Here is a 25,606-nt window from a genome sequence, read left to right as displayed (position 1 = left end):
TTTCATATCTACTTTTACTGTCCTTCTCTCCTCTATTCTTGCTTATTACTTATCATTTAGTTCCTTCTGTTTGGTGCAGTGCGATTCGTGTACTGTCTCACTTTCCCACTCCCTTCTGGGTGAGTGGGAGTGCTTCCAGATTCCAGTTGGCTCATCCGTGCTCCCGTTCCTGACTGTGTACCTCGTCTCTGCTCCTGCTCTGACACCTGGCTGTGGATCCTGTCTCTGCCTCGACTCGCGCCCTCGACCGTCCCCCTAACTCCATCTGGATGAAGCTAATATGCTGGACTTTAACTATGCAGTTGTAGAGTTAGATAAGTTAATTCTTCTCTATGAGTTCTGGTACATTGCCACTCCGTCCTGGGGGAGAATCCCTCCTTCATGTGGGCACCCCTGAGGTTTCTTTGTTTGTTCCAGAATCCGTTTTTTTTTAGGAGTTTTTCCTTACCGCGAAGGGGGCTTAAGGGCAGGGATGCCAGTTTAGCTTAGTCAGTTTGTTAGTTCAATTTAGTATTTTCCTATTGAACTCTATGTATTCATGATCCTTTTGATTTTGTGTTTTACTTCTTCAATTACCTATACGAAGCCCATTGAGATGACTGTTGTTGTGAATTTGGGCTATACAAATAAAATTGAATTGAATTAATCAGCTGGAGCCAGGGAGAGTCTGAAGCCAACATATTTTTTTGTGGAGGACATTATCTCTAAACTAATATGGTCTGACATGAGGTTTCTGTAGTGGTTGATGCTAAGATTATTTTTAGATTTCCAGTTTAGGAGGATAGTTTTCTTTGTGATACATACAGCGGTGAGAACCATATATGCCTTGTTAGATTCTGTGTTGATGTTATTCAGGTCACCTAGTTAGCAGAGTTTGGGGCATGCAGGAATATAATGATTAAACCAGATTGATAAATCCTCACAGACCTCATGCCAGAATGATTGGACAGTTGAACAGAGCCACAGGGCATGCAAATAGTCATCTATGTTGTCACCTGTACACTGTGAGACCCATTTTGACTAACTTTTGTCCAGTTTAGTGAGTTATGTGGAGAATCTTGTATTGGATAAGTTGTAGATTAGGACTTTTGGTCATATTAGAGGCAATCAAACAGATCTGTAGCCAAAATTGATCACTAGCATTCAACGATAGCTCAGACTCCCATTTTGTCATGGGTAAGTAAATTGTATCATCTATTTTAGTTATCAGCCTGTACATTTTGGAAGTGAGCTTTGGATTTTTAAGGTCAATGAAATGTGTTACTGTAAGGGGAGGGTCTATGTCTATTTTGGTCAAGCAGTATTTAGTATTTATAGCTGATTTAAGTTGCTGATATTCTAGAAATTTGTTTTTACTAATACCATAGATTGAGGATAACGTTGGGAGGGACATAAATGTTCTATTCCGAATTATATGCTAAAACTGTTGGATCCCTTTGTTCTTCCATGAAGCAAAGTGAATCATGGGAAAAAGTTGTCTTTTCTTTGTTTATTTTGAGTTAATTTGCCAAAGATTTCCCAGATAGCAGTTTGTATTTTAAAACTGGAAAAATCCTGCTTAATTCAGCCATTCTGTAATGTCCCTTTTACAAGTTTCCTCGGTTCAGAAACATCTTCAGCAGGTTATCAACTTTATTTGATTGAATTTTCAATCTCTGTTAAATATTTCCAGGCAGTTTAAAGTCAGAATTTGTGGTTGAATATGATACGTTAATGGTTTAGTCATTAATATAAAACACTTTAATGTCATTTTTGATCTGGAAATTTTACTATAAAAGTGCTTTTTGTAGCTACCTCTGCTTGTACGCGAGATCCTGCAGTTGTTCCTCCATGGTTTATTTTTTCTTTCTTAATGAAAACATATTCTTTTAGAAATATAATATATCTTTTTAGAGACCAAAGAACAGGAGCTGGTTTAGCTCGTGCTGGTTTGCTGCTCCTTCCACCCGTGAAACCAGGGTTCGAAACCGGGCTGCTCCCTGTTCCCTTCGCTACTTCTGTGCCGGAACCGGGCTGCTCCCTGTTCCCTTCGCTACTTCTGTGCCGGTCCCAAGCCTGGTTGCTTTGAAAAGGTAGCGTCAGGAAGGGCATCCGGCATAAAAACATTGCCAACTTCACCATGCGACTTGTTCGCTGTGGCGACCCCTGATGGGAAGAAGAGACCAAAGAACAGACAGCAACTTTTATAAAGCTCCGGGGAGAGATGATCATTTGTTCACTGGTGCCAAATTTTCAGCTTGGAGGTAAAACCATCAAATATTACAAATTTTCATCACAGTTGAATTAGAGCCTTTTGTGTTTTGATGGGAAACATATTTTTGACAGGAATCAACTCTGTTATCTATGTGATGTTTTATGGATCCAAATAAAGGAATACATCCAAAACAGTTGTTGTCGTGAATTAATTGTAACACTTCTATTCACAAAGTTGGTTGGCACAGATGGGGCGCAGAAACTGAGACCCAGGCTGGAACTTTCTGGTTGGTGATTGAAACATCTTGGATGATGGTCTGTAGAGACAGTTTTGGATTTGTCTTCACTGTACACCAAAAGGGTTTGCAGACCTGGATGTCGATGGATGCTGCATGACCAAAGATCATTCAGAGATTGATTCTGCAGTTTCTTCACAAGAAATCAATTTTTAGTATAAAGATGTGGCATGTGGCTTTAAGTTTTTATGAGGCTCAAGCATGATTATACTTGGGTAACGAGTATGATCATGCTAAAAAATAAAATGATAATAACATGATAATAACAAAGTACTTAAATACAACTTTTACTGAATTCAAATTAGAGCAGGATAAACATTGGTAAAATTCATTTCTGCAATAAAATAAGTCGAATGATAAAAATGAAAACTATTGTGGTCTGATTAAATAAATAATTAAAACATATAACAGTCATTGTAAAACCCTTTTTTTTTTACATTCGCAAAAGAGGATAGGTAACATTAACATTTACTAAAATAACTTGTGAGAAGTAAAAAACAAACATAAAAAAGGGGTATTTTTACTAAACCATTTTTGGGTATTCTACAAACCCACAAATTTACTGCAGTAATTGTATATTATTCAACCTGTAATGAAGTTATAAACTATATCCATAAAACTAGCTAAATCTAATTAATAGTTCCTCTAACCCTTGTGCTATCTTAGATGACCCCACCCTTACATTGACGTGTTCTTCCTACCATGACAAAGGTGGATAAAGGTGGAAAGGATTTAATGTAATCCATGGACACCAGTGAAGATCACAAATCATTGAAGAAAAAAGGTTCAGAGCACTGTCTAGTGGGTCTAGATGACCCAACTCCCAATGTTAAAGTGCCTAGGATAGCACAAGGGCTAATAAGAGCTTCAGCATGTAGACTTTTATTTTTCTTTTTGAGAGACTGTATACACCTGTTATGTCTCAGCTGGAAATCCAACATGTGCCTTCAACCGGGATACACATGGTTCAACTCCTTCAAGAATAAAAGTTGGATCAAATGAGCCCAGTTTCAAGCTCCATGTCTGTTTCACTACTCCACTCTGACTCCTGTGACACATAACTACATGACAGGACATTCGTCGAGGTAACGGTTAGAACTATTTAACCCTTGTGCTATCTTAGATGACCCCACCCTTACATTGACGTGTTCTCCCTACCATGACAAAGGTGGATAAAGGTGGAAAGATTTCATGTAATCCATAGACACCAGTGAAAATCACAAATCATTGAAGAAAAAAGGTTCAGAGCACTGTCTAGTGGGTCAAGATGACCCCACTCGCAACGTTAAAAGTGCCTAGGATAGCACAAGGGTTAATAAAGCTAAAAAAAAAAGATTTTACTACAAAACACTTATAATTTCTCATTCAGACATCCCCTACTGTTTATTATTTTGTGTTAAAATATTGTAGTCATTGCTTTGTTTTGGATGCACTTGTCTACATGTCCTGTAAATTTGTTTGTATGCATAAAACAATAAAAGACGATGATTGAATGATTAAATTAGAAAGTTCATAAAGCATAAAATGAGATGTAACATACTAAATGCAAATACAAAAATGAAAGATCTTTAGGAAGTAAATATTTATAACTGACATACAGTAAAGACTTTAAAGTCTTGTTTCTGTTTTCCTTTCTTTAAAACTCTTAAATAAAAACCGAGAACGATTAAAACAAATGTCTTCTGTTGTTGGAGCTACAAATATTTTAAAATAACTTTGAGGTCGAAGGCTGAAGATGAACATGAGTGAACTATTATTATACCATGGTCTGGGTGAATTCTCGATTCTGATTGGCTGCTGGGTGTGCATTAAAAAGTGATATACCACAGTGATAACGCACACCTAAAAAAGAAGTTCCGGTAGCCCAGTTTCAAGCTCCATGTCTGTTTCACTACTCCACTCTGACTCCTGTGACACATAACTACATGACAGGACATTCGTCGAGGTAACGGTTAGAACTATTTAACCCTTGTGCTATCTTAGATGACCCCACCCTTACATTGACGTGTTCTCCCCACCATGACAAAGGTGGATAAAGGTGGAAAGATTTCATGTAATCCATGGACACCAGTGAAGATCACAAATCATTGAAGAAAAAAGGTTCAGAGCACTGTCTAGTGGGTCTAAATGACCCAACTCCCAATGTTAAAGTGCCTAGGAGAGCACAAGGGTTACAGGCTAGACTCGTCCAAATTCACAGCCGTTAACATCCAACCTACCTTCTCGACAAATGACCCGGCCACTTTATTGAACCTCTAGCTGCAGCAATTAGGCAAAGCCTAGATATTGAAGGCTTTCAGAGCAGAAATTTAGAACATAAAAGAAGTCTTTACCCAGATGATGTTTTCATCATTTATTTCAGATTCACAATCTTCCATTTGCAAAACTATCTCCTTAATTAATACATTTTCCTCAGTTTTGGCATACTCCAAAACCCAATTATGACAATTAATGGTAACTATCTAAACCCATCATCCATTAAACTTTCAAACATAAATACTTGGGTATAAACATTTCTACTTGGCTTTCTGATCTATTCAAGCTAAACCACACCCAACTCCTTAAAATAATTAAAGCTGATCTCATACACCTTTTCCCTAACAGGGAGAATTGCAACCATAAAAATGATGATTCTTCGTAAAGTTAACTATCTGTTATTGCTTGAAAAGGAGTGGGAAGAAACAAGCTTATATAATCTCAGCCCTACTAGATGAATTTTGGATATATAAAGAGCAGAGGACACTCTCTATGATAACGTAGGGGTGGGATGCTGATTGGTTGACCCGGGTCTTGCATGTTCGGTGGGCTGGGGTAGGAACGGGAGTCTGGGGTCTGCAGGGCCTGGCGTTCTGCCAGTTGCGGGGCTCTGGTGGTTGGGGCGGGGGTGGCTGGCGTTGAGTCTGGAGTTCCTTGGCAGGCAGTGGCTGCCAACCAAGAACAATGGCCAGGGACCGTGTCAGGTGGCTGGCTGCCCTTGGCCAGTGTTTTACCTGCAACTGGTTGCTTGGCGCTTGGCCTGGTGCCTCGGGGGTCAATGATGCATCCACAACAGAGGGGTAAAGGGTTTAATTTATTGCATTTACTTACAAACTGTGAGACTTGGCCCCCACCACTCCTCCACCCGCACACTGAACATTGGGGCCCCACAGGGCTGTGTGCTAAGCCCCCTGCTGTACTGCCTATACACTTACGACTGCAGTCCAGCCCACAACAACAACTGCATCATAAAGTTTGCCGACGACACCACGGTGGTCGGACTCATTCCCAGGGGGGAGGAGTCTGCCTACAGAGAGGAGGTCCTGAAGTTGACAACCTGGTCCTCAGAGAACTACCTCACCCTGAACACCAACAAAACCAGGGAGATCATATTTGACTTCAGGAAACATGGCGCGGACCCAGCCCCCCTCCTTATTAATGGGGAGCATGTGGAGAGGGTCCACACCTTCAAGTTCCTCGGCATCATCATCTCTGCAGACCTTTCCTGGACAGCCAACACCACCGCCATCATCAAGAAGGCTCAGCAGCGTCTGCACTTCCTGAGGGTCCTCAGGAAGAACAAAATTAAAACCAACCTGCTGCTGACCTTCTACCAGTCATCCATCCAGAGCCTGCTCACATACTGCATAACTGTTTGGTTCGGCAGCTGCATGGCCGCGGATAAAAAGAGACTGCAGAGAGTTGTAGAGACAGCTGAGAAAATCATTGGGTGCCCTCTCCCCACCCTGACGGACATCTACTCTGCGCGCTGTCTCACTAGGGCTCAGAACATCATTAAGGACAGTTCACACCCCGGCTCAGACCTGTTCAACCTGATGCCCTCCGGGAGGCGCTACAGAGGCATCGGAAGCAAAACGAACAGACTAAAAAACAGCTTCTTTCCAAAGGCAATAACAATCCTCAACTCCCAAATGCACAGATAAGAAGGAAAAAAACAAAAAAACATTCCTGTTCACTCTATCCACAGTCTGTCCACAGTGTCATCTATCTACCTCATTGCCACCTCTGCACTTTGACATGTCTACGCACAGTTTTTTCATACGCAATTTTTGCACTATTATCTCGGCACTCTCCAATACAGTTTACAGCTTATATTGCACACTTTTATATACTGTTTGTTTGCTTGTTTGATTTTATTATATTACAATGTTATCTTTACTACTTTTCCCTTCCTTACTGTTTTTGCACTGATGGTGATGCTTAAATCTCATTGTACTATGCACAATGACAATAAAGCCATTCTATTCTATTCTATTCTATTATGGGTTTCTTGGGGCAAAGGGCTTAATTTATTTATTTTTTATTGATTTGTCTTGACCAATGAAAAAACTGATTACAGCCCTAGAGTCCCTTCTTACTGAAGAAGAGCTACATAAAGTACTAAGCAACATGCCCAGTAAAAAAGCCCCAGAATCAGACGGCTTCCAAAAAGAATTTTATAAAGCATTTTGGCCTACTTTAGCTCCCACTTTTCTCAGGACGACAACAGAAATCAAGGAAAACAATTATCTACCTCCAAAAACACGCTCTACAAGCACCTGGGAAAGATCCCACATCACCATCAGCTACCTACCCATATCCCTAATTAATGCAGATCTAAAATGCCCCACACACTGCACACCCGCACCACACCACAGGTGGGATGGGAGAGGGGCGGCCGGTCTTCACCCGCCTGGTCCTATCAGGGCGGCCTGGTGAGTGGGGATCCTGTTGGCCAGGGCAGTAGCGGGGCATACATACTTTTTTTCCCCAGCAGATATAGCATGAGTGTTATGAACCTTAAATTCATAAAATCGTCATCTTAAAATCACAACCTTCTCAAATTAGCAACTCGACACTTGTGTCCCCTAGTTTGTCCCACTCTCTTTTTTTCATTTTATTCTACCCCCCCCTTCACATTTTTCCCCTCTCTCTTCCCCCTGTTAAAGAAAAGAAAAAAATGTGCCATATAAACTGTTTGGTTAGTTATTGAACAGAACAAGTAAAAAAAAATAAACAGAAAAAAAGAAAACGAAGTACTGTTCTCCATCAGTCCACCGGGGGAGCTGCAGCACAATAACTGTCCACTTGATGCTGAGAGAGACAGTGGAGCTGATCTCAGATCAGTTCATGCTGCAGCTCTGACACTCATCTCCACTTCCTCTGATTCCTCCATCACTCTGCTCTCCACCTCCCAGGAACACCGTCCAGTCACAACATCTCTGCAGACCAGCTGCTGCTGCTGCTCCTCTCTGCTCCTCCAGGAGGAACATCAGACTCACCAGCCCCACCTGCGAAGTAAAAGCAGAGTGACAGAGATGAAGGAGTGTCTCCTGATCCTGGTCTGTCAGTCAGTGATGCAGCACAGCAGCAGAAAGAGCAGCAGGAGCTTCAGTCCTGTTCAGAGCAGCAGCTTCCTGTCATCTTCACCTGTTGGAGCTTCTGCTGCTCTGATTGGCTGACTGTTGTCCTGAAGCCTGTCATCATTCTCCTCAGAGCTTCACTGAGAAGCTGCAGCTTCACAGGAAACTCTGCATCTTTGCCCTCAGACTAACTTTAGGACCAAACATCTGGAAGCAGCTGGACTGACTCCAACCCTCTACTGACCTCAGAGTCTGCAGTATGAAGTTTGGACTCTCCACCAGATCCTGGAGCTGCTGAACATCTGAAGACTGAAGGTTGTTGTATCTCAGGTCCAGTTCTATCAGGTGGGACGGGTTGGACTTCAGAGCTGAGACCAGAGCAGCACAGCTGGTCTTTGACAAACTGCAGCGCTCCAATCTGAATCCAGAACAAAGAGTTGAGTTTAAAGACAAAGTTCATGTTTTTCATCCTTCACTTCTTCTAAAGAGTTCAGAGCTGAAGAAGATCAGAAAGTTTAGAAAAAGTCCAAAGATGTGAAACAACAGCAGCAGATCAGAAGAGTCCAGCAGAAGCAGAGAAGAAGAACATTCAGGAACATTCAGGACAACATGCAGCTGCTTCAGGAAAGAAGTCCAGATGTGTGAAAGTCAAACATCAGCCTGTGGCTGCATCCAAACCAACTGATGTTTCTGCAGCAACAGCAGAAAAAGTCCACTTCCTCTTTCCGCTCAGCTCTTCTCCAAACAGCACTGAATCATGGGAGAATTTCAGCAGCATTGTAACACTCTTCAAATTCTCAAAGTATTACACACAAAAAACAAACAAACAAAGGAAAAACACAAAAAATATGACTCAAGTTTTTTAAACAGTCTCAGGTATGCAACCCCACACAAGCGTCCCCAGTCTTCCACCCAATACACCCAAGCTTTTTTTATATTAGTTCGTTATTTACAAAGTCACCAAAGTCACCGCCTATCTTGGCGTCCACCACCCTCCATATGAAATCGGAGATCCAAGTGATCTGCGGGATGTTGAAGTTTTGTCCGTAGGATGAACGTACGTGGCTCACCGGCTCTGTACACCGTTGAGGTTTTCAGTCATTTCATGCATTTGGAGGTCTCACCCGATTTCAGGAATAAATCCCCCGAAAATTCCACGATGCGGTTGGACTTCTCTTCGACATCACGGTAATCCTCGGCATGTATGTGTCCTGCGGCTGTCAACACCCGTGTCCCACCTTCACCCCCCTTTTCCTCCTCTTAATTTGTTTTTCAACTGCCCACAGGAAGTCCCCAGGTAGCCATATTTGTAGTCCAAAGTCTCCTGATCATGTAGTTTCCATACCCCTGTTATCCATTTAACATAAACTCCAAACGAAATAAACATATAGCCAGGACCATTCTAACCAGGGTTAACAAAGGAAAGTCAATACTGATTTTTTTTTTTTTCAAATTAAATTCAAATTCAAATTCATTTTATTTATAAAGCACTCTTCATGTCAAACAGACAGCTAAAGGTGGTTTCCATAAAAAACAAACAAGAATACAATAAAAACAAACCCCACATATGAAATAAAATCATTAAATAAGCCCCTCATAATTAAACACACAAAAACAAGCACAAGTAAAAGAGAAATGACAGAGCTTAAGAAAAGAGAACCCAAAAGGCGCTGTCCGCCCTGTCCCCCTGTTGGCCGGGGTGTCAGCATCTATGCAACACAAGCACAACTCATCCCCAGCACCCCCCGCCCCAGAGACCCCCAACCCCCACGCCCAGAGCACCAAACATGGGCGCACCTGGCCCGGCAGCCCGGGTAGTCGGAACAAGAAATGCCAGAGGACAAGCATGGCCAGAATTTCTTGGAGCCAGAACACTAACACCCCGGCCGAGGGTGAGAAAACACTCGTAAACAGTCCAAAATGTAAAAGTAATAAAATAAGAAAGTTAAAATATGAAACAGGTAAAATATGGAAATATTAATTAAAATAAAATAAGATAAGATGATTTAGTGCCTAAAAAAGTCTAAACTATAAATTAGAATGAGTTAATATAAAAAAACACTAAAAGACATTAAACAAATAAATATTTGATTAAATAGCATATAAAATATAAGAGTAAAGATACCACATATAAGATCTAATTAAAAGCTAAGTTAAATAGATAAGTCTTTAGTTTCTTTTTAAAAACCTTAACAGTGGATGAGGCCCTCACATCCTCAGGCAGGCTCAAGAAGGACCAAGGCCATGGACAGTCTTAAAAACTTTTAAAAGAATCTTAAAATCAATTCTGAATTCTGAGCCAGTGCAGAGATTTTAAGATCGGTGTAATGTGTTCCCTCTTCCTGGTTCTCGTTAAAAGGTGTGCAGCAGAGTTCTGGACTAGCTGCGGGCGATTAAGAGTGGTTTTCTTTACCCCAGAAAAGAGGACATTACAGTAATCTAATCTTGATGAAATAAAAGCATGAATTAAGATTTCAGCACTGGCTCTAGAAAGAAAGGGTCTCACTCGGGCGATATTTCTGAGATGGTAAAATGCAGTCTTAGTTACTTGAGTGACGTGTTTTTCAAAGCTAAGATCTGCATCTAAAATCATACCGAGGTTCCTTACTGTATCACATATTTTCATAAAGTGGGTTGATAGATAAAATTGGACCCTATCTCTCTCAGCTTCAGAACCGATAACCAAGACTTCAGTCTTGTCCTGATTGAGCTGCAAAAAGTTCTCTCCCATCCACATTTTAATATCTAAAATACAGTTTAAAAGGTTATCCAGGGGTCCAGTGTCATCAGGAGACACAGCTACATACAGTTGAGTGTCAGTAAACAGACTACTCCAAACATACATTTACACATGTGGTAATGCTGGATCTTTATCTTGTTCTTGTGCGATTTCAGCTAACGTGGCAGGTAAGTCAGAAAAAGGTTTGACTGAAATTTTCAGACATGGAGCCAAATTGTGTTGTGAATACGTTTATGGTCCAGGTCTGATGACAAGTGGCTCAACTACCTGTGAGAGCGCATCAGGGCCTGTATTGAGGCACCCCTTTATGTAGTGAACCTTAAAACAAAACTGTTGGAGCCGTAAAATCCAACGAGTTAATCGCGATTACGTTTTTGGGCAATTAAAGGCCCATGACAGAGCTGCATGGTCTGTATAAACCGCAAACTCCTGTCCTTCCAAATAGTGCCGCCACTTTTCTACTGCCCACACAACTGCCAAACACTCCTTTTCGGTGGAATAATTCTTTTCTGGACCCCGCAGCGCCCTGGAAGCATAGGCTATGACACACTCTCCTTGTGGTGTAACTTGGGTTAGTATGGCTCCCAGGCCTGCTTCACTGGCATCGGTATGGACCTGAAATGCCCAAGACACATATGGTTGTGACAAGATCGGAGGAGTTTTTAAGGCCTCCTTTAACATTTCTACGCTCTCTTGGCATTCCTTGGTCCAGTTCCACTCCACTCATTTCTTCTTCAGGTGGTTCAAAGGAACCGTAATGTCAGCGAAATGAGGAATGAACTTATGATACCATCCAGCTAGACCTAAAAATCGTTGGAGTGACTTGACATCAGTGGGTGCAGGAAAATCAGTCACTGCTTGTGTTTTCTCCGGGTCCACCTCTACCCCTTTTTCGGACACCAAGAGTCCTGAGAACCGCAATTCTCTCTTAAAAAAGTGGCATTTAGACACATTCAAGCTTAGGCCAGCGGCCTTAAGTCTCTCAAACACAGCTGTCAGGTCTTCCATGTGGGCTTCCTCTGTCTTAGAGTACACTATAATGTCATCGATATATACAAAACATATCTTTCCTCTCAGATCACCCAAAACTCTTTCCATTAGCCGTTTGAATGTTGCAGCAGCATTTTTTTAGTCTGAATGGCATACATTTGAACTGAAATAGGCCCATGTACGTGGTGAATGCAGTTTGTGGGATGCTGTTTTTTGCCATTTCGACCTGCCAGTATCCCGACTTTACGTTTAGGGAACTAAACCAGGAGGCACCTTCAAGTGACTCCAAGATGTCATGTATTATTGGCATTGGATATGCATCAGGCAGGGTCTTAGCATTAACACGTCTTTAGTCCACACAAAATCTGTAAGACTCATCCGGCTTTTTCACCAGGACCACAGGGGATGACCAAGCAGACTGGGATGGTTCAATGATGTCTTCTTTTAATATTTTATCGATATGCTCTTCAATAATTTTCTTTTTTAGGGGAGAGACCCTGTATGCTCAAGCTCTTACAGGGACCTCATACTGTAAAAAGATTGTATGTTGTTCGAGGTGAGTTCTTCCCAACACACCGTAGGTGACTGTCGGCCACTCTTTAACCAGCTGTTGGAGTAACTCGGAACAACCAGAGTTGTATAACGGACCTCCATTTTCACTAGGGGTAGCAGTCCAACAATAACGAAAGACCGGCTGCCAAGCATAATACAAGTGAACGACTGGAAAAGTTGGATGAAATCCAGGGTTCATCTGTATCGAAAGAGGGTCTTTTGGTGGAAGGAAATCATGGAATACATATCCCTGGTCGGTTTTGAGACTGTAGCTGCGTTTGGCTAGGTTGAGAATAGCACCAGTCTTCGTCAGAAGATCCAAACCCAAGATCAGAGACAGCCCTCCGTAGACTGGCTTCCATCAAAGTGAACGTGCTGCCGGTGTCTAACACAGCTTCACACTTTATTCCCCTGAGAGTAATGGGCACTTTCAAAAGTTTCGGGTCCTGGTATTCTTGGTGTTTTGGTTGGCACATTGTTACACCCATAGTCCATTTTGATATATTTTTCTTGTCTCCTGGTCTTCTTGTAGGGCGATCGGTGTTGGCATTTATTTTCTGCCAATATTTTTTAACACCTGTACAGTCTCTCTCAACCATGGATACAATTTTTACCAACTGGGCAACAGATGAAACTGTTCTACGTAGACATCCCGCCACTCTTGGGTTTATGTTGTTAAGAATTCTACGGACTATTTCTTTTTCAGGCATATCCTTTTTCCATTTTAGACATGATGCCCGGTAATCGTATGCAAAATCCCTGATACATTGATCTGGCTGTTGGACCGTGACTCGTAATTTCTCTTCTACCTCACATAAGTAATCAGTGGGGAGGAATGCAGACAGAAAAGCTTCTTTGAATGACAACCAGTCCTGCACCTCAGCATTTGTGGCTTTCCACCAACTCAAAGCCGGACCCTTAAAGACTACAGACAAAGTTCCTATTAACTCATGATTTGGCAAAGGCCTCAGGTCCAGGTAATTCTCGCATTGTTCTATGAAGTTAATAGGATCAGAATCACTTTTGTCACTAAACCTAAGGAAATCCAGTGGAACCGGAGGTTTATTGTAATATGGGGTTGCACCAGAAAGATGTGAGAGATAGGATTAATTTTGAGGTGATGGAGCAATGATACATCTGTGGAAATAGCTATGGTTGTTTTGCTACTGCTGTACTCGCCGATCTAAGTGTCGCTAACTGCCGTTTCCATTTTTCATCTCGGCGAAGCATACACTTTACCATGTCCTTTTTAAAATTTTTCTACAGCACACGTAAACTGTCATTCCAATTTAGCGAAACTAGCATCCACATACTCTCTGAAACTACTCTCTCTATTCAGGGAGCTTATTAGAGAGTCTTTAAAAATTTTCTCCATTCCTTCCACCTGTTGTTTTAAAGCAGTGAGTTCTAGGTTCACATTATCGTCATTTGGTGGTACAGGTTCCTCAAACTGTCTCCCCCGTTCTAACTGTGCACCTTCATCCGCATCACTATCATGCCCACCTTCAATATTTAACTCATCCGCATCGTGTACAGAGACCTGATCCTCATCTTGTAGATACAGCGAGCTTGACATGGAAGAAATCTCCCCAGCCGAATTAGACCGCCGTGTAACAAAAGGACCTGCACTAAAGTCAGGATCCAAAGCAGAAACCACACGTGGAGAAAACCTGGCTGACGTCATATTATTATTCTCACCACCAGCTGCCATTCTTTACAAAGGAACAGCCCTCCCAAAACAAAAACCCTTTAAATTCCCAAATCATTCCCCACACAGGCCACCATTATGTAACACTCTTCAATTTCTCAAAGTATTACACACAACAAACAAACAAAGGAAAAACACAAACAATCTGACTCAAGTTTTTTAAACAGTCTCAGGTATGCAACCCCACACAAGCTTCCCCAGTTCTTCACCCAATACACCGAAGTTTTTTTTTTTATATTAGTTCGTTATTTACAAAGTCACCGAAGTCACCGACTATCTTGGTGTACTCCGCCCTCCATATGAAATCGGAGATCCAAGTGACCCGTGGGACATCGAAGTTCCGTCTGTAGGATGAACGTACGTGGCTTACCGGCTCTGTCCAATGTTGATAGGGTTTTCAGTCATTTCATGCATGTGGAGGTCTCACCCGATTGCAGGAATGAATCCCCGAAAATTCCACGATGCGGTTGGACTGCTCTCCGACGTCACGGTAATCCTCAGCATGTGTCCTGCGGCTGTCCCCCCTTCACCCCCCTTTTCCTCCTCTTAATTTGTTTTTCACCTGCCCACAGGAAGTCCCCAGGTAGCTATATTTAAAGTCCAAAGTCTCCTTATCATGTAGTTTCCATTAGGGCTGAGAATCACTGGGTACATCATGATGCAATACGATAACGATACATTGCTCACGATAACGATACTATCACGATATGCCAAAATTGTTATAATGGATATATCTCGTCTCTAACAACTCACGATATATCATACTTTAAGAAAGGAGAACTTGAAAAACTTTTTTTTTGGAAAATATTTACCCATTTATTTTTTAAACACCATGATAATAAACAACTTGTGTCCTATTTGGTGTAATGAATAACAGACTTTTGTGTAACATTGCTGAAATCAGTAATACTCTGTCTTTGACAAACAATGACAATTTTCATTTGGAAATATCTGTAAAATTTGGTTTAAACAATAGTGAACATGAACTGCAGTGCCATTATTTGGTACAAAATTGCTGTAAAAAGGATAAAAAATGAATAAGTCAAGTATCTGCCAGGCACCTTGGTATTAACTTTTGAAAAACAAACGCATAGCTGTTGCTTAATTTAAACAAATAGCTGTGAATCAGATATTAATTCTGTGAACAAATGATAGTGTCTTTGTTAAAAATAAATGACACCATTTAGTGCAAATGTGGTGTAAAACAAAAATATAATTCTCACAGAAAAATAAAATCAAGTAGCTATGAACCTTCCTTAGAGTTATTTAAGACATTAACTGCTTTCAAAATAAATGACCAGGGATAAAATACATATGAACTTAAAGTGCATCCAAAAGTAAACATCTTTGTAAACAAGACATTTGGGGAAAAGCTGCATGCGATGTATGTTTAAATGTTCATGTTTTCTGGAGAAACTCAGGCTTTTTAGCGTCAAGTAGCCGCTCGTCTACCGCTGCTTAGAGGAGAAGAGGGGTCTAATGGCAGGGATGCCTCTCTTTCTTCCGTTTCAATCTCAACCATAGCTCTGGTCTGGGCGTACAGTGCAGGGTTCCTTTTTTCAGTATTTCTGAGAGGGAATGTCAAAGCGTGGCTCTGCTGTATTCAATAAAAACCCAAATCCCTCGTTCTCCACCGCACTGCAGGGACGGACCGTTTACCGTTTGTTATATTGCCGCTGCTCTGTCTCGCAGAAGACGGCGGTAGCTTCGTCTGGAAAAAGGTATCCGCGCCGGGCTGTGTCGGCTTCAGGGCAGCAGCAGCCACGGCTTTCTCACACAACTCCGGGTGATGCAGCTTCCATGCTGCCGGCGCATCTTTTAAGTTGCTGCTCTAGCTTCTCATTGTTTTTCCGCTCCGCCATCTTTGTTTGAATGTATATTCTTCTTCGTCCGCCCACAACAGCCAATCTTTAAACGTAAATAACAGGTAGATACTTGATGAAGACATATCAAGAATCAATCGCGGGACTAAGTATAGCGATATATCGTCATATTGATTTTGGCACACCCCTAGTTTCCATACCCCTAATATCCATTTAACATAAGCTCCAAACGAAATAAACATATAGCCAGGACCATATTAACCAGGGTTAACAAAGGAAAGTCAATACTGATTTTTTTTTTCCTTTTCATTAAACAGACAACTTCAAACATACATTTACATATCTGGCAATGCCACAGCATGATGCTGGAAAGTCTTCCTCCCAGTTTTCAGGAGATGATCCTCCAGTCCTTCTCTGCTGCAGCCCTTCAAGCAGAGACTTTCAGCTCCAACAGATCAAAGCAGAGAGAAGAAGGAAGTGATGAGGAAGAGTCAGCAGCAAATGTTGGACATTGATCCCTGATCCATGACTTCAGCTCTGAATGAAGAGTCAGAAGCTGCTGGGAGCTGTGATGGATGATGTGATGATGTTTGTGGATGAAAAGGTGAGGATGTGTCTGTCAGAGCAGCATCCAGCTGCAGCATGACTCTGTCACTGTCTGCTCACAAACATCAGCCGCTGGACTCTCAGCTGCATCTGCTGAAACACAGCAGGACTCAGAGTGCATGTGAGCGTGCACGGCTGCTTCTCCTGCACGCGCTTTAAAGGAGTCTGTTGGAGCAAAGACACAAAGAAGAGCTGATGGCTGCAAGCAGAACTTTCTGGAGCACAAATGTCAGCAGACAGCTTTGGAACAAGCAGCTGCAGGAAGAAAAGAAGAAGTTCTTCTGCAGATCTTTGAAGAGAACAAGCAGCTGCAGGAAGATGCTGCTGCAGATCAGAATCTGGACATTTCTGCTCACTGTGGGTCAACACAACTTTGTCATCATATTGATCTGAACCCAACTGAAACATGGAGTCTGACCTCAGAGTCTGTAGTCTGCAGTCTGGACTCTCCAGAAAACCACACAGATGAAGAACTCCTGAATCCTGCAGATTGTTGTAGCTCAGGTCCAGTTCTGTCAGGTTGGATGGGTTTTCCTTCAGAGCTGAGACCAGAGATTTACAGCTGATCTCTGACAAACTGCAGTCCTTCAACCTGAAATCAGACAGAAAAGTGTGTTAAAACTCTTTGTCCATTTTAAATCTGCAGTTCTGTGACTGATGTTTTTTTTTAAAGAACACAGAGAACATGAACTTCTCACAGATACAAACACCTGGATGAAATAAGTTCTCTGGTTCAAAGTCTGGTTCAAAAACACTGGATAACATTTGTAACCATCTGATAAGGAAAAAACAGGATTTTTAACTCAAGCAGAATGTTGTTGTTTTTTTTTTTTACTTCTATGCAACAGTCCTCTGCTGTTTCCTCTGCACTGACATCTATCTGAGACTTTCTCCTGAAACAGAGAAAAACAGAAAAACTTGTTGTAGAGAATCAACATTTGGATGAAATCTGACCTGAGAGTCTCCAGTTTACAGTCTGGACTCTTTAGTCCACCTGACAGCAGCTTCACTCCTGAATCCTGCAGGTTGTTGTAACTCAGGTCCAGATCTCCAAGTCTGGAGGACTGAGACCTGAGAACTGAGGACAGAGCTATGCAGCTTCTCTCTGACAGATTACAGCGACTCAGTCTGAAGAAAACAAAGACAGACAGCAGTTATTGAAACTATTGTTTTTCAATCAAATTCATTTGTTCACTGAAGGTGATTTTCCTGAGTTCTTACAGAGCTTTGTTGGAGGCTTTGATCACTGGCAGCAGCTTCAGAAGAGTCTCCTCTGAAGCAGAGTATTTCTTCAGGTCAAACTCTTCCAGATCTTCTTCTGATGACAGTAAGATAAAGACCAGAGCAGACCACTGAGCAGGAGACAGTTTATCTGTGGAGAGACGTCCTGACCTCAGGGACTGTTGGATCTCCTCCACTAGAGAACCATCATTCAGTTCATTCAGACAGTGGAACAGGTTGATGCTTTTCTCTGTAGGCAGATCCTCACTGATCTTCTTCTTGATGAACTGGACTGTTTCCTGATTGGTCTGTGAGCTACTTCCTGTTTGAATCAGCATATCTTGTAGGAGCCTCTGATTGGTCCGCAGTAAAAGACCCAGGAGGAAGCGGAGGAACAAGTCCAGGTGTCCGTTTGGACTCAGTAAGGCCTTATTCACAGCACTCTGGTAGAACTGGACTGGACCGCTTGGTTTAAGTTTAAGGACTTTGGATTTTTTCTTCTGTTCTTCCTCCATGAGGTTGAGTCCAGAGGTGATGAAGGTCCGGTGGACATGAAGAGCAGCCAGAAACTCCTGAACACTCAGATGGATGAAGCAAAATACCATGTCCTGGTACAGGCCTCTCTCCTCTCTAAAGATCTGTGTGAACACTCCTGAGTACACTGAGGCTGCTCTGATATCGATGCCACACTCTGTCAGGTCAGATTCATAGAAGATCAGGTTTCCTTTCTGCAGCTGCTCAAAAGCCAGTTTTCCCAGAGACTCCATCATCTTCCTGCTCTCTGGACTCCAGTGAGGATCTGTCTCAGCTCCTCCATCATACTTGACCTTCTTGACTTTGGCCTGAACCACCAGGAAGTGGATGTACATCTCAGTCAGGCTCTTGGGCAGCTCTCCTCCCTCTTTGCTCTTCAGCAGATCCTCCAGAACTGTAGCAGTGATCCAGCAGAAGACTGGGATGTGGCACATGATGTGGAGGCTTCTGGATCTCTTGATGTGGGAGATGATCCTGCTGGCCTGCTCTTTATCTCTGAATCTTTTCCTGAAGTACTCCTCTTTCTGTGGATCATTGAACCCTCTGACCTCTGTCACCATGTCAACAGACACAGCAGGGATCTGATTGGCTGCTGCAGGTCGTGTGGTTATCCAAAGGAGAGCAGAGGGAAGCAGGTTCCCCCTGATGAGGTTTGTCAGCAGATCAGCCACTGAGGTGGACTTTCTAGGGTCATTTAGGATCCGAGTCTTGTGGAAGTCCAGAGGAAGTCGACACTCATCCAGACCATCAAAGATGAAGAGGACCTGGAAATGTTTGAAGCTGCAGATTCCTGCTTGTTTGGTTTCAGGGAAGAAGTGATGAACAAGTTCCACCAAGCTGAACTTCTCCTCTTTCAGCACATTCAGCCCTCTGAAAGTGAATGGAAATATGAAGTGGAGGTTCTGGTGGGCTTTGCCTTCAGCCCAGTCCAGAGTGAACTTCTGTGTTAAGACTGTTTTCCCGATGCCAGCCACTCCCTTAGTCATCACGGTTCTGATTGGTTCTTGTCTTCCAGCTGGGAGTTGGAAGAGCTCTTCTTGTCTGATGCTTGTTTCTGCTCTGTCTGCTTTCCTGGATGCTGCTTCAATCTGTCTGACCTCATGTTCTTCATTCAGCTCTCCTCTTCCTCCCTCTGTGATGAAGAGCTCTGTGTAGATCTCATTCAGAAGGGTTGGGCTTCCTGCTTTAGTGATCCCCTCAAACAAACACTGGAACTTCTTCTTCAGACCAGATTGGACTTCATGCCGACAAACTGCAGCAGAAGATCCTGAATGAAGACAACAAACAGTAAATCAACTCTCTGCAGCCCTGAATGATGAGGGTTTGAATCCCTGTGGTTCCATGTGTTCAGACATCAGTAAATCTTCATTTCTCAGCAGCTGAAACCTTCAGAGAAATCCTCTTACTGCTCTGCAGACCATCAGCCAGCTGTTCCTGCTTCATTCTCCTCAAGAAGTTCACTGTGATCTTCATCAGTGACTCTCTACTGCTCCTCTGCTCTTCATCTTCATCCTCCAACTCCTCCTCATCCTCCCTGTGACTCAGAAGCTTCTGGATCTTCTTCAGCTCCGTCTTGACAAAAGTGACAATGTTGTCCTCCAGCAGCTGCAACAGAATTCCAGATGAATGAGCCAATCAGAGTGAAGTCATGGAGCCAAACATCAGCTCCATGTTGGACACACTGACAGTCCACTGGTGTCCAAATTGCAGGATGGAGACGACTGTGGACAGAATGATGGAATAGTAGTTGTTGTTCATGTACAGACCAGAAAGATGGAGTCCAGCTGTGTTTGATGCTGCTGGACAGACGGACCACTGGGAGTCTCTGAGCTCTGCTGGTCCAGTCTGTGGAGAATCAGCAACAATCAGATCCATTCTGTCTGTAAACACAGAGACTAACACGCTAAAGATAGAAAAGTCTGTGTAAAAACACATTTCCATACAGCTCACCTCTCTGCATCTGAAGATGATGATTTAAAGTTGATAGAATGACCCATTGACCGGTAACTCCTGAAGGACACACAGCTGGGTTCAGATCCAGATCCAGTTCTGAGTCTCTGATGGATCCTGATAGAAAACACTTGTTTTATTAAAAGTAATTTTCTTGTTGATGAGATACAAAGAAAAATTCTATTTACTATTTTTTTGGAGACCAAACATTATTCATCAACATTTTATATTTTCTCTGGTCAATTATCACAAGATTAACTTTATAAAAGACCTTCATTAAAATATTTGACTAAACTTTTTTTCCTCATCCAAACATTTGTTCAAATCAGAAAATATGAATAGATTTATTTCTGTCTAAAGTTTCTCCAACATCTCTGCTCTCATGAGCATGGGCAAAATATCTTGATCGGATCAATGGTCGGATTAAAATTCACCCGTGCACATGGGCCCAGAAAACCTTTTTCCGATTAGAACAAACGTTCCCATGGCTCACACCTTCGGTCGGAATAAATCATTTGGGCATGCGCAGTAGTGGTAAAAAAAAAAAAAAAAAAAAACAGGAAGAGGAGATGCATCCCGTTGTAAACAGACCGCTGCCACAGACTTTTATGCAGCAGCTCCGTAATACGAGGCGATCTTCAAAACGTGCTTTTTATTAATGTAATGAATATTATGAAGCGCCTGTTCGCTCATCATTTTATTTAATCGGTGTGGTCAGGGCTTTTTTGTGGAAGAAGGGTTAGGACAGGCTAACACGGGCTAACAACATTAGCCTTGATATCAACGACACAAAACCCAGGAACGTGCGGGAAATTCTGCAACCTGCATCTTGGCTGCAGGTAAATGTGTGGGAATAACATCAGCCTTTATTTTGTCTGGACAAGACTGGAAACACAAATCCACATGATTGTTTGAACTGTTTCTGAGGACTGAGCGGCATTTATTTCTGCTCTGAAAAGTTCACGAACTGCCCCAAAGCCACTCTGTGAGCTAGCGGCCCGAGCTCTGCTCGAACACGGTTCCTCCTGAGTCCTGCAGCCGCTAACCCAGAGTAGCGGGACGGATCACAGTCTGAATTCTCCCACACATAACAAAACAACAAAACGCACACGAAAAAAGCATCCCTCCCTCCCCTGACAAAAAGTTATCCTGCTGCTCTGCTCACTTGGTCCACTGGCACCGGGGCTCGGGTGCCAGTGGACCAAAGCGCTCCTGCCCCGCATCCCCCTTGTGAAGGGTGTGAGGAGAGGGGAGAGGCAGAGAGCCAGCGGGGCGAGAGTGGAGCGGCGCTTTTCACGGGGCGTCCGCAGAGCAGCTGGTCGGTCCCGTGTGCGCTCCAAAGCTGTCTCTCAGCGAAAAACAATCTGTGCATGACGTAAACCAGAGCAGAAGTGACACACGATCGGAATGAACCGTTTACATGCAACATGATCGGATAAACGATCGGTATAACCCACTTATCTCGATCAGAAAGAAATTTTGATCTGAAAGAGTCTGATTGGGGCAGAGTATTCCGAACGGCGCGTTTACATGACGCATTTTCTTTCCGATCATGCGTTCTTTCCGATTACTTTTGCCCATGTAAACGCAGCTATAGACTCTCTGATCTTCTTCAGATTCAGATCAATGCTGTGCTGTCTGTTTGGGATTCTGAACTCTCTGTCTTCGCTTTTTTTCACAAACTTTCTCTGAGGGTGCCAGAGCTCCAGAGGACACTTGGATTAGTTCTGATTTTAGTCTTTGAAGCCATTTTGGTGCAGAAGAACAGAAATGACCGTAAGTGGGAGGAGCCAACATGTCAGTCAGAACTGAAAATTCCTCATTGACCTTCAGACTTTGTGCTTTGGTTGAGAAGTAACCCTCAGCTCTGCAATGATGTAGAAAATCCCAGAGAATCAATTTCATTTGTAATTAATTCACTCAGAGACCTGAAGGACTTCAAACCATCAGAGAATGATGACATCATGGCTGATATTTGGGATTTGGAGCTAAAATTATTGTCTGGGTTTCTCTCCATCAATCAAATCCCATCTAAACATGGTATGTGGAAAAAGATACATCAACAGATCTCTGTTCACTAGAAACTGGTTCTTACTGTGAGTCTGAAGGTCTTTGTTTTCGTCTTCTGAAGGCTGGAGGATGACCTTTGAACCGGTCACTCTTCAAAGAGCCACAGTTGGAGGCTGCAGACTGGACTCTCTGTGTGACGTGTTGACCTCTGCAAACACCAAACCATCAGAGTGTTGGAGGATCTGCTTCTTCATGAACAGCTGATGGACTTTGACATGAACACAGACTGAGCTGTTTAGTCTGGAATAACATGACATGTTTGGATCAACAGTTTCCAGTTGGAGGGAAAAGGTTTCAGCATTTTCTGTCAGTCAATCCAGACTTTTTTCTAGAAAAGCGGATTCCAATTCTCCATGTAGAAATGTAGAAATTCTGATAGCAGAAAGTCAAACTAAAACAATGTGATGTTTGGAAAGCATGAAAATCTGAATCCTAGGAGTCTGCAGTGATTCTTCTCATTAGACTGGAGCTGCTGTCAGTCAGAGTCAGCAGTCAACATGTTTTCTTCTCCAACATCTCTGATGTCTCTCAGAGACTCTCAGAAGACTCAACTGAAAAGATCTCATCACACACATGATGCTCCAAGTGAGTCTGATCAGAGAGATCCAGAACTGAACCAGACCTCAAGTCCTTCATCTGAAAACTGTTGATCGTCTGAACTAGAATCCAGCCTCCTTTAACTCTGACAAACACTCACTGTTCCACTCCCGAATGGATGTCTTTAAAGTCAGGATTAGAAACCTTTGACATGTCACTCCTGTTGGACCCCCAGCTGGATTCAGATCCAGGTCCAGGTTGGTTCCTGTGAAGAATGAAGGTTGCTGGTGTGAGTGCTGAGATCTGACATGGAGAGGATCATGGACAGTTGGAGATGTTCATCTCACCTCTGAGTTTTGCTCTGGTTGTCATGGTTACCATCTCTGCTTTTAAAGGGAGGGGCTCCCTCTTTTATGTCCTCCCACTGATCCATGCTGCTGGATTCACTGGATCCACATCAGCTCACACACACCTTCCACCTTCACCTGCAGAGGAAACATGTCTTCTTAAACTCTGACAGACATCCTGATTGTTACCAGATGAGGATCTGAGCTCTGTTCTCTGGTACCAAAACAACAAACTTCCTGTTTCTACAATCCAGGAAGCATGTAGCCCATTAAGAAAAATAGACAGAAATCAAAGGATGCAGTGAAAAGAAAGAAATACATGAATTCCTCCAACACAGACTTTCTCATGAACTTTGACCTCCACACAGGTTTGGATGGAGGAGAACAGGAAGGTTTGGAGTCAGAACTGAAACCTTTGAACTCCAGAGCTTCATGATGGTTTGTGTTTCTGACAGAAACTCTTTTTTCTGTCTTGGTTCTGGAAAGTTCTGACAGGAAGCAGCAGTCGGCTGGGTAGCTCGGTTGGTAAGGTGGAAAGCTACCATGCAGGAAACCAGGGTTCAATTCCCGGAGGGGAATGAGCAATGGTACTGGGGGCAATTGCCATATCAATTCCGAGCAGTTAACATACCCCGGTGAGGGTCCTTAGGCAAGACCCTTAACGCTACCGCCTTGCGAGCGCGGTTCGGCTGCAGTTAACCGCTCTCCAAGGGGATGGGTCAACTGCAGAGAAGAACTTCCCTTCGTGGGATAAAATACAGTGTAGAAAGAAAAAAAAGTCAGCTGATCAGAACCACTTTGATGCTGAAGACCACAGTATTATTACAGAAAAATAGTTAGAAAACACAGCAAATCAGTCAATAATCTTTAAGTCTTATTGACTTAAAGAAGAGTCCTCCATGTTGTTGATCAGTAAGAAACAATGATGAATCTTTGGAAACAGCAGAGTGATGAGAGTTTGCAGAGAAAGAAGAAGATCTTCTCCAAATATTTAGAAACAAACAGTCAAGTTAGTGAAGACAAAGTTCCAGAAACAAACTCACTTCAGTTTCCTTCAAAGAGATAAAGAAGAAGAAGAGTCTCTACTCACCCTGTCAACGCAACTGCAGCACAGATCACTGACTCATTGTCCTTCCAGACGTGCATGAACTCCACTTATCTGTCATCTACTGACCCTAAAGCAGAAACTCCTGATGGAGCCGAAGGGAGGGGCCTAGAAACCCCTCCTCCAGTTCCTGTGAATGATCCTGATCATCAGTCAGACTCAGAGAAACGGAGAGTTTTTTCACATGCAGCTCAGGAAAATGTCTGACAGTGAAGCTGAGAAGTTTTTTTTTCCATCTTTGTTAGAATCACAACGTTTCAAATACACTCCCTTCAGCATTTTGGCCTCACAGGCTTCCATCCCCTTTCAAAAGAGTCTGAACCAAAGCTGAACCTGAGAGCAGCTACGACTGAAAGAATGTGGATCTTCCAGATGAGAAGAATGATCTGCAGCAGAATGACATTCCTGAAGGACGTCTTTGTGCCTCACTAACAGGGCATGTGTCAAAGGCTGCAGATTCTGCAGAAGATTAAGGTTTCCTGCAGCTGGATTGAAGGATTTCTGCCCCCTGGTGGACGGGAACTCAGTGGTACAGCCGCTCCATCTGACCTTTGACCTCCAAAAACATCAACTCAAAGAAAGAAGTGAAACTGCCCAAAAACGTCACCAACTCTGACTTGACAGTTGTGAAACAGCATTAGTTTTCATTGCTATGCTGACGATACGCAGTTATTTATCCATTAAACCTGACCAGACTGACCTTATAGGGACTTTTCATCCCTATCCCGTCCTGTTCTGATGAACGGCTTTCCATGGGTTTCAGCAGCAGGAATCCTCTGGTTTCCATCATCCTGAGAAAATTCTGAAGAACAGACTTTAGACAGCCGATAACAGATAACATGACAGATTTCTGCCACAGGCTAATTCCTGCTTTAACTGGATCAAATGTTTCCCCTGAAGGTTTGAGTTCAGACCAACATGTTTCTACTGAATCATGAGGGTCATTCGTCTGAAATTCAACTCAAGCTCTGAGCAGCAGACCAGCCTCTTTCCTCTGCTGCTCTTAGACTCCAGGAAAGAAGCTTTAAGTCTGCAGAAGAAGTCCATGAAGATGAAAGTAGCTCCATGGAGGCGGAGCTTTTCTCCATCTCCACATAAAACAGCTTGAAGATCCTCATCCTCATCCGGTCATCATCTTCATCCTTCTTGCAGTTGGAGAACATGATCTTCCAAATGTTTTTTCCTGCAGCTTTGACGGCGTTTTCTTTCCTTCTTCCTGGAATGGACGGATTTTGCTTCATCTTCTAGTTATTGTAGGGCCTCCTCTTAAACTGATGAGGACTCCTCCTCCTCCTCCTCATTGACTGACTCAGTATTTTCCAGCACCTTCAACAGTTTGTCAGAGCTCCATCCTGCAGCTCCTGAAACATCAGCAGCAGCCATGAACTTAGACAATCATCCTGATGAAGCTCCACCCTCTGACCTTCATCAACTACAGTCATCTCCAGGCTCCGCCCCCAGTCTGCCAGAGACACAGAAAGTGGTCTGAGAAGGAAGCAGTTCTGAAGCTCTGCAGCTGACGGTGCAGAGAAGGACTCATGAGGAGGACCACATGCACGGCTCTGATGTTAGTGAACGTCTCCACCGTTTGGTTG

The 25,606-nt window shown here is 42.9% G+C and overlaps 1 protein-coding gene across 4 annotated transcripts; it reads right to left on the bottom strand.

Moving 5' to 3' along the window:
* Window positions 1-4,827: 4,827 nt before the first annotated feature.
* Window positions 4,828-25,471, bottom strand: LOC144986712 (NLR family CARD domain-containing protein 3-like). 4 transcript variants are annotated; one of them, XR_013650565.1, is made up of 11 exons: window positions 22,907-23,595; window positions 22,720-22,824; window positions 22,048-22,170; window positions 19,953-20,069; window positions 19,769-19,847; window positions 19,409-19,607; window positions 17,469-19,269; window positions 17,202-17,375; window positions 16,666-16,839; window positions 15,975-16,412; window positions 14,609-15,726 (listed from the first exon to the last, which is right to left on the bottom strand). XR_013650565.1 is itself a non-coding variant. In XM_078934489.1 (10 exons), the coding sequence occupies exons 1-10, from the start codon at window positions 22,990-22,992 to the stop codon at window positions 7,985-7,987; spliced, it is 3,120 nt and encodes a 1,039-aa protein (XP_078790615.1). In that variant the 5' UTR covers window positions 22,993-25,471; the 3' UTR covers window positions 4,828-7,984. The 4 variants fall into 4 exon arrangements, 3 of the variants coding, with proteins under 3 accessions (XP_078790615.1, XP_078790617.1, XP_078790620.1); XM_078934489.1 differs by lacking the exons at window positions 14,609-15,726; window positions 15,975-16,412 and adding an exon at window positions 4,828-8,246 and having other exon boundaries at window positions 22,907-25,471; XM_078934494.1 differs by having other exon boundaries at window positions 14,609-16,412.
* Between the last annotated feature and the right edge of the window lie 135 nt (window positions 25,472-25,606).

The sequence above is a fragment of the Oryzias latipes genome, chromosome 2 (assembly GCF_053564925.1).
Source record: "Oryzias latipes strain Hd-rR chromosome 2, Olatipes_Hd-rR_3.1".
Taxonomy (NCBI): domain Eukaryota; kingdom Metazoa; phylum Chordata; class Actinopteri; order Beloniformes; family Adrianichthyidae; genus Oryzias; species Oryzias latipes.
This window is presented reverse-complemented; position numbering and strand designations above follow the sequence as displayed.

What these genes read in the sequence shown, in the direction of transcription:
- LOC144986712 (XM_078934489.1), bottom strand. Translation starts at nt 22,992, where the DNA reads ATGGATCAGTGGGAGGACATAAAAGAGGGAGCCCCTCCCTTTAAAAGC. An exon ending in AGCTGGACTCCATCTTTCTG is followed by an intron (nt 19,608 to 19,768) that starts GTCTGTACATGA and finishes ATTCTGTTGCAG; the next exon opens with CTGCTGGAGGACAACATTGT. An exon ending in TGCAGACTACAGACTCTGAG is followed by an intron (nt 8,247 to 16,665) that starts GTCAGACTCCAT and finishes TTCTGGATTCAG; the next exon opens with ATTGGAGCGCTGCAGTTTGT.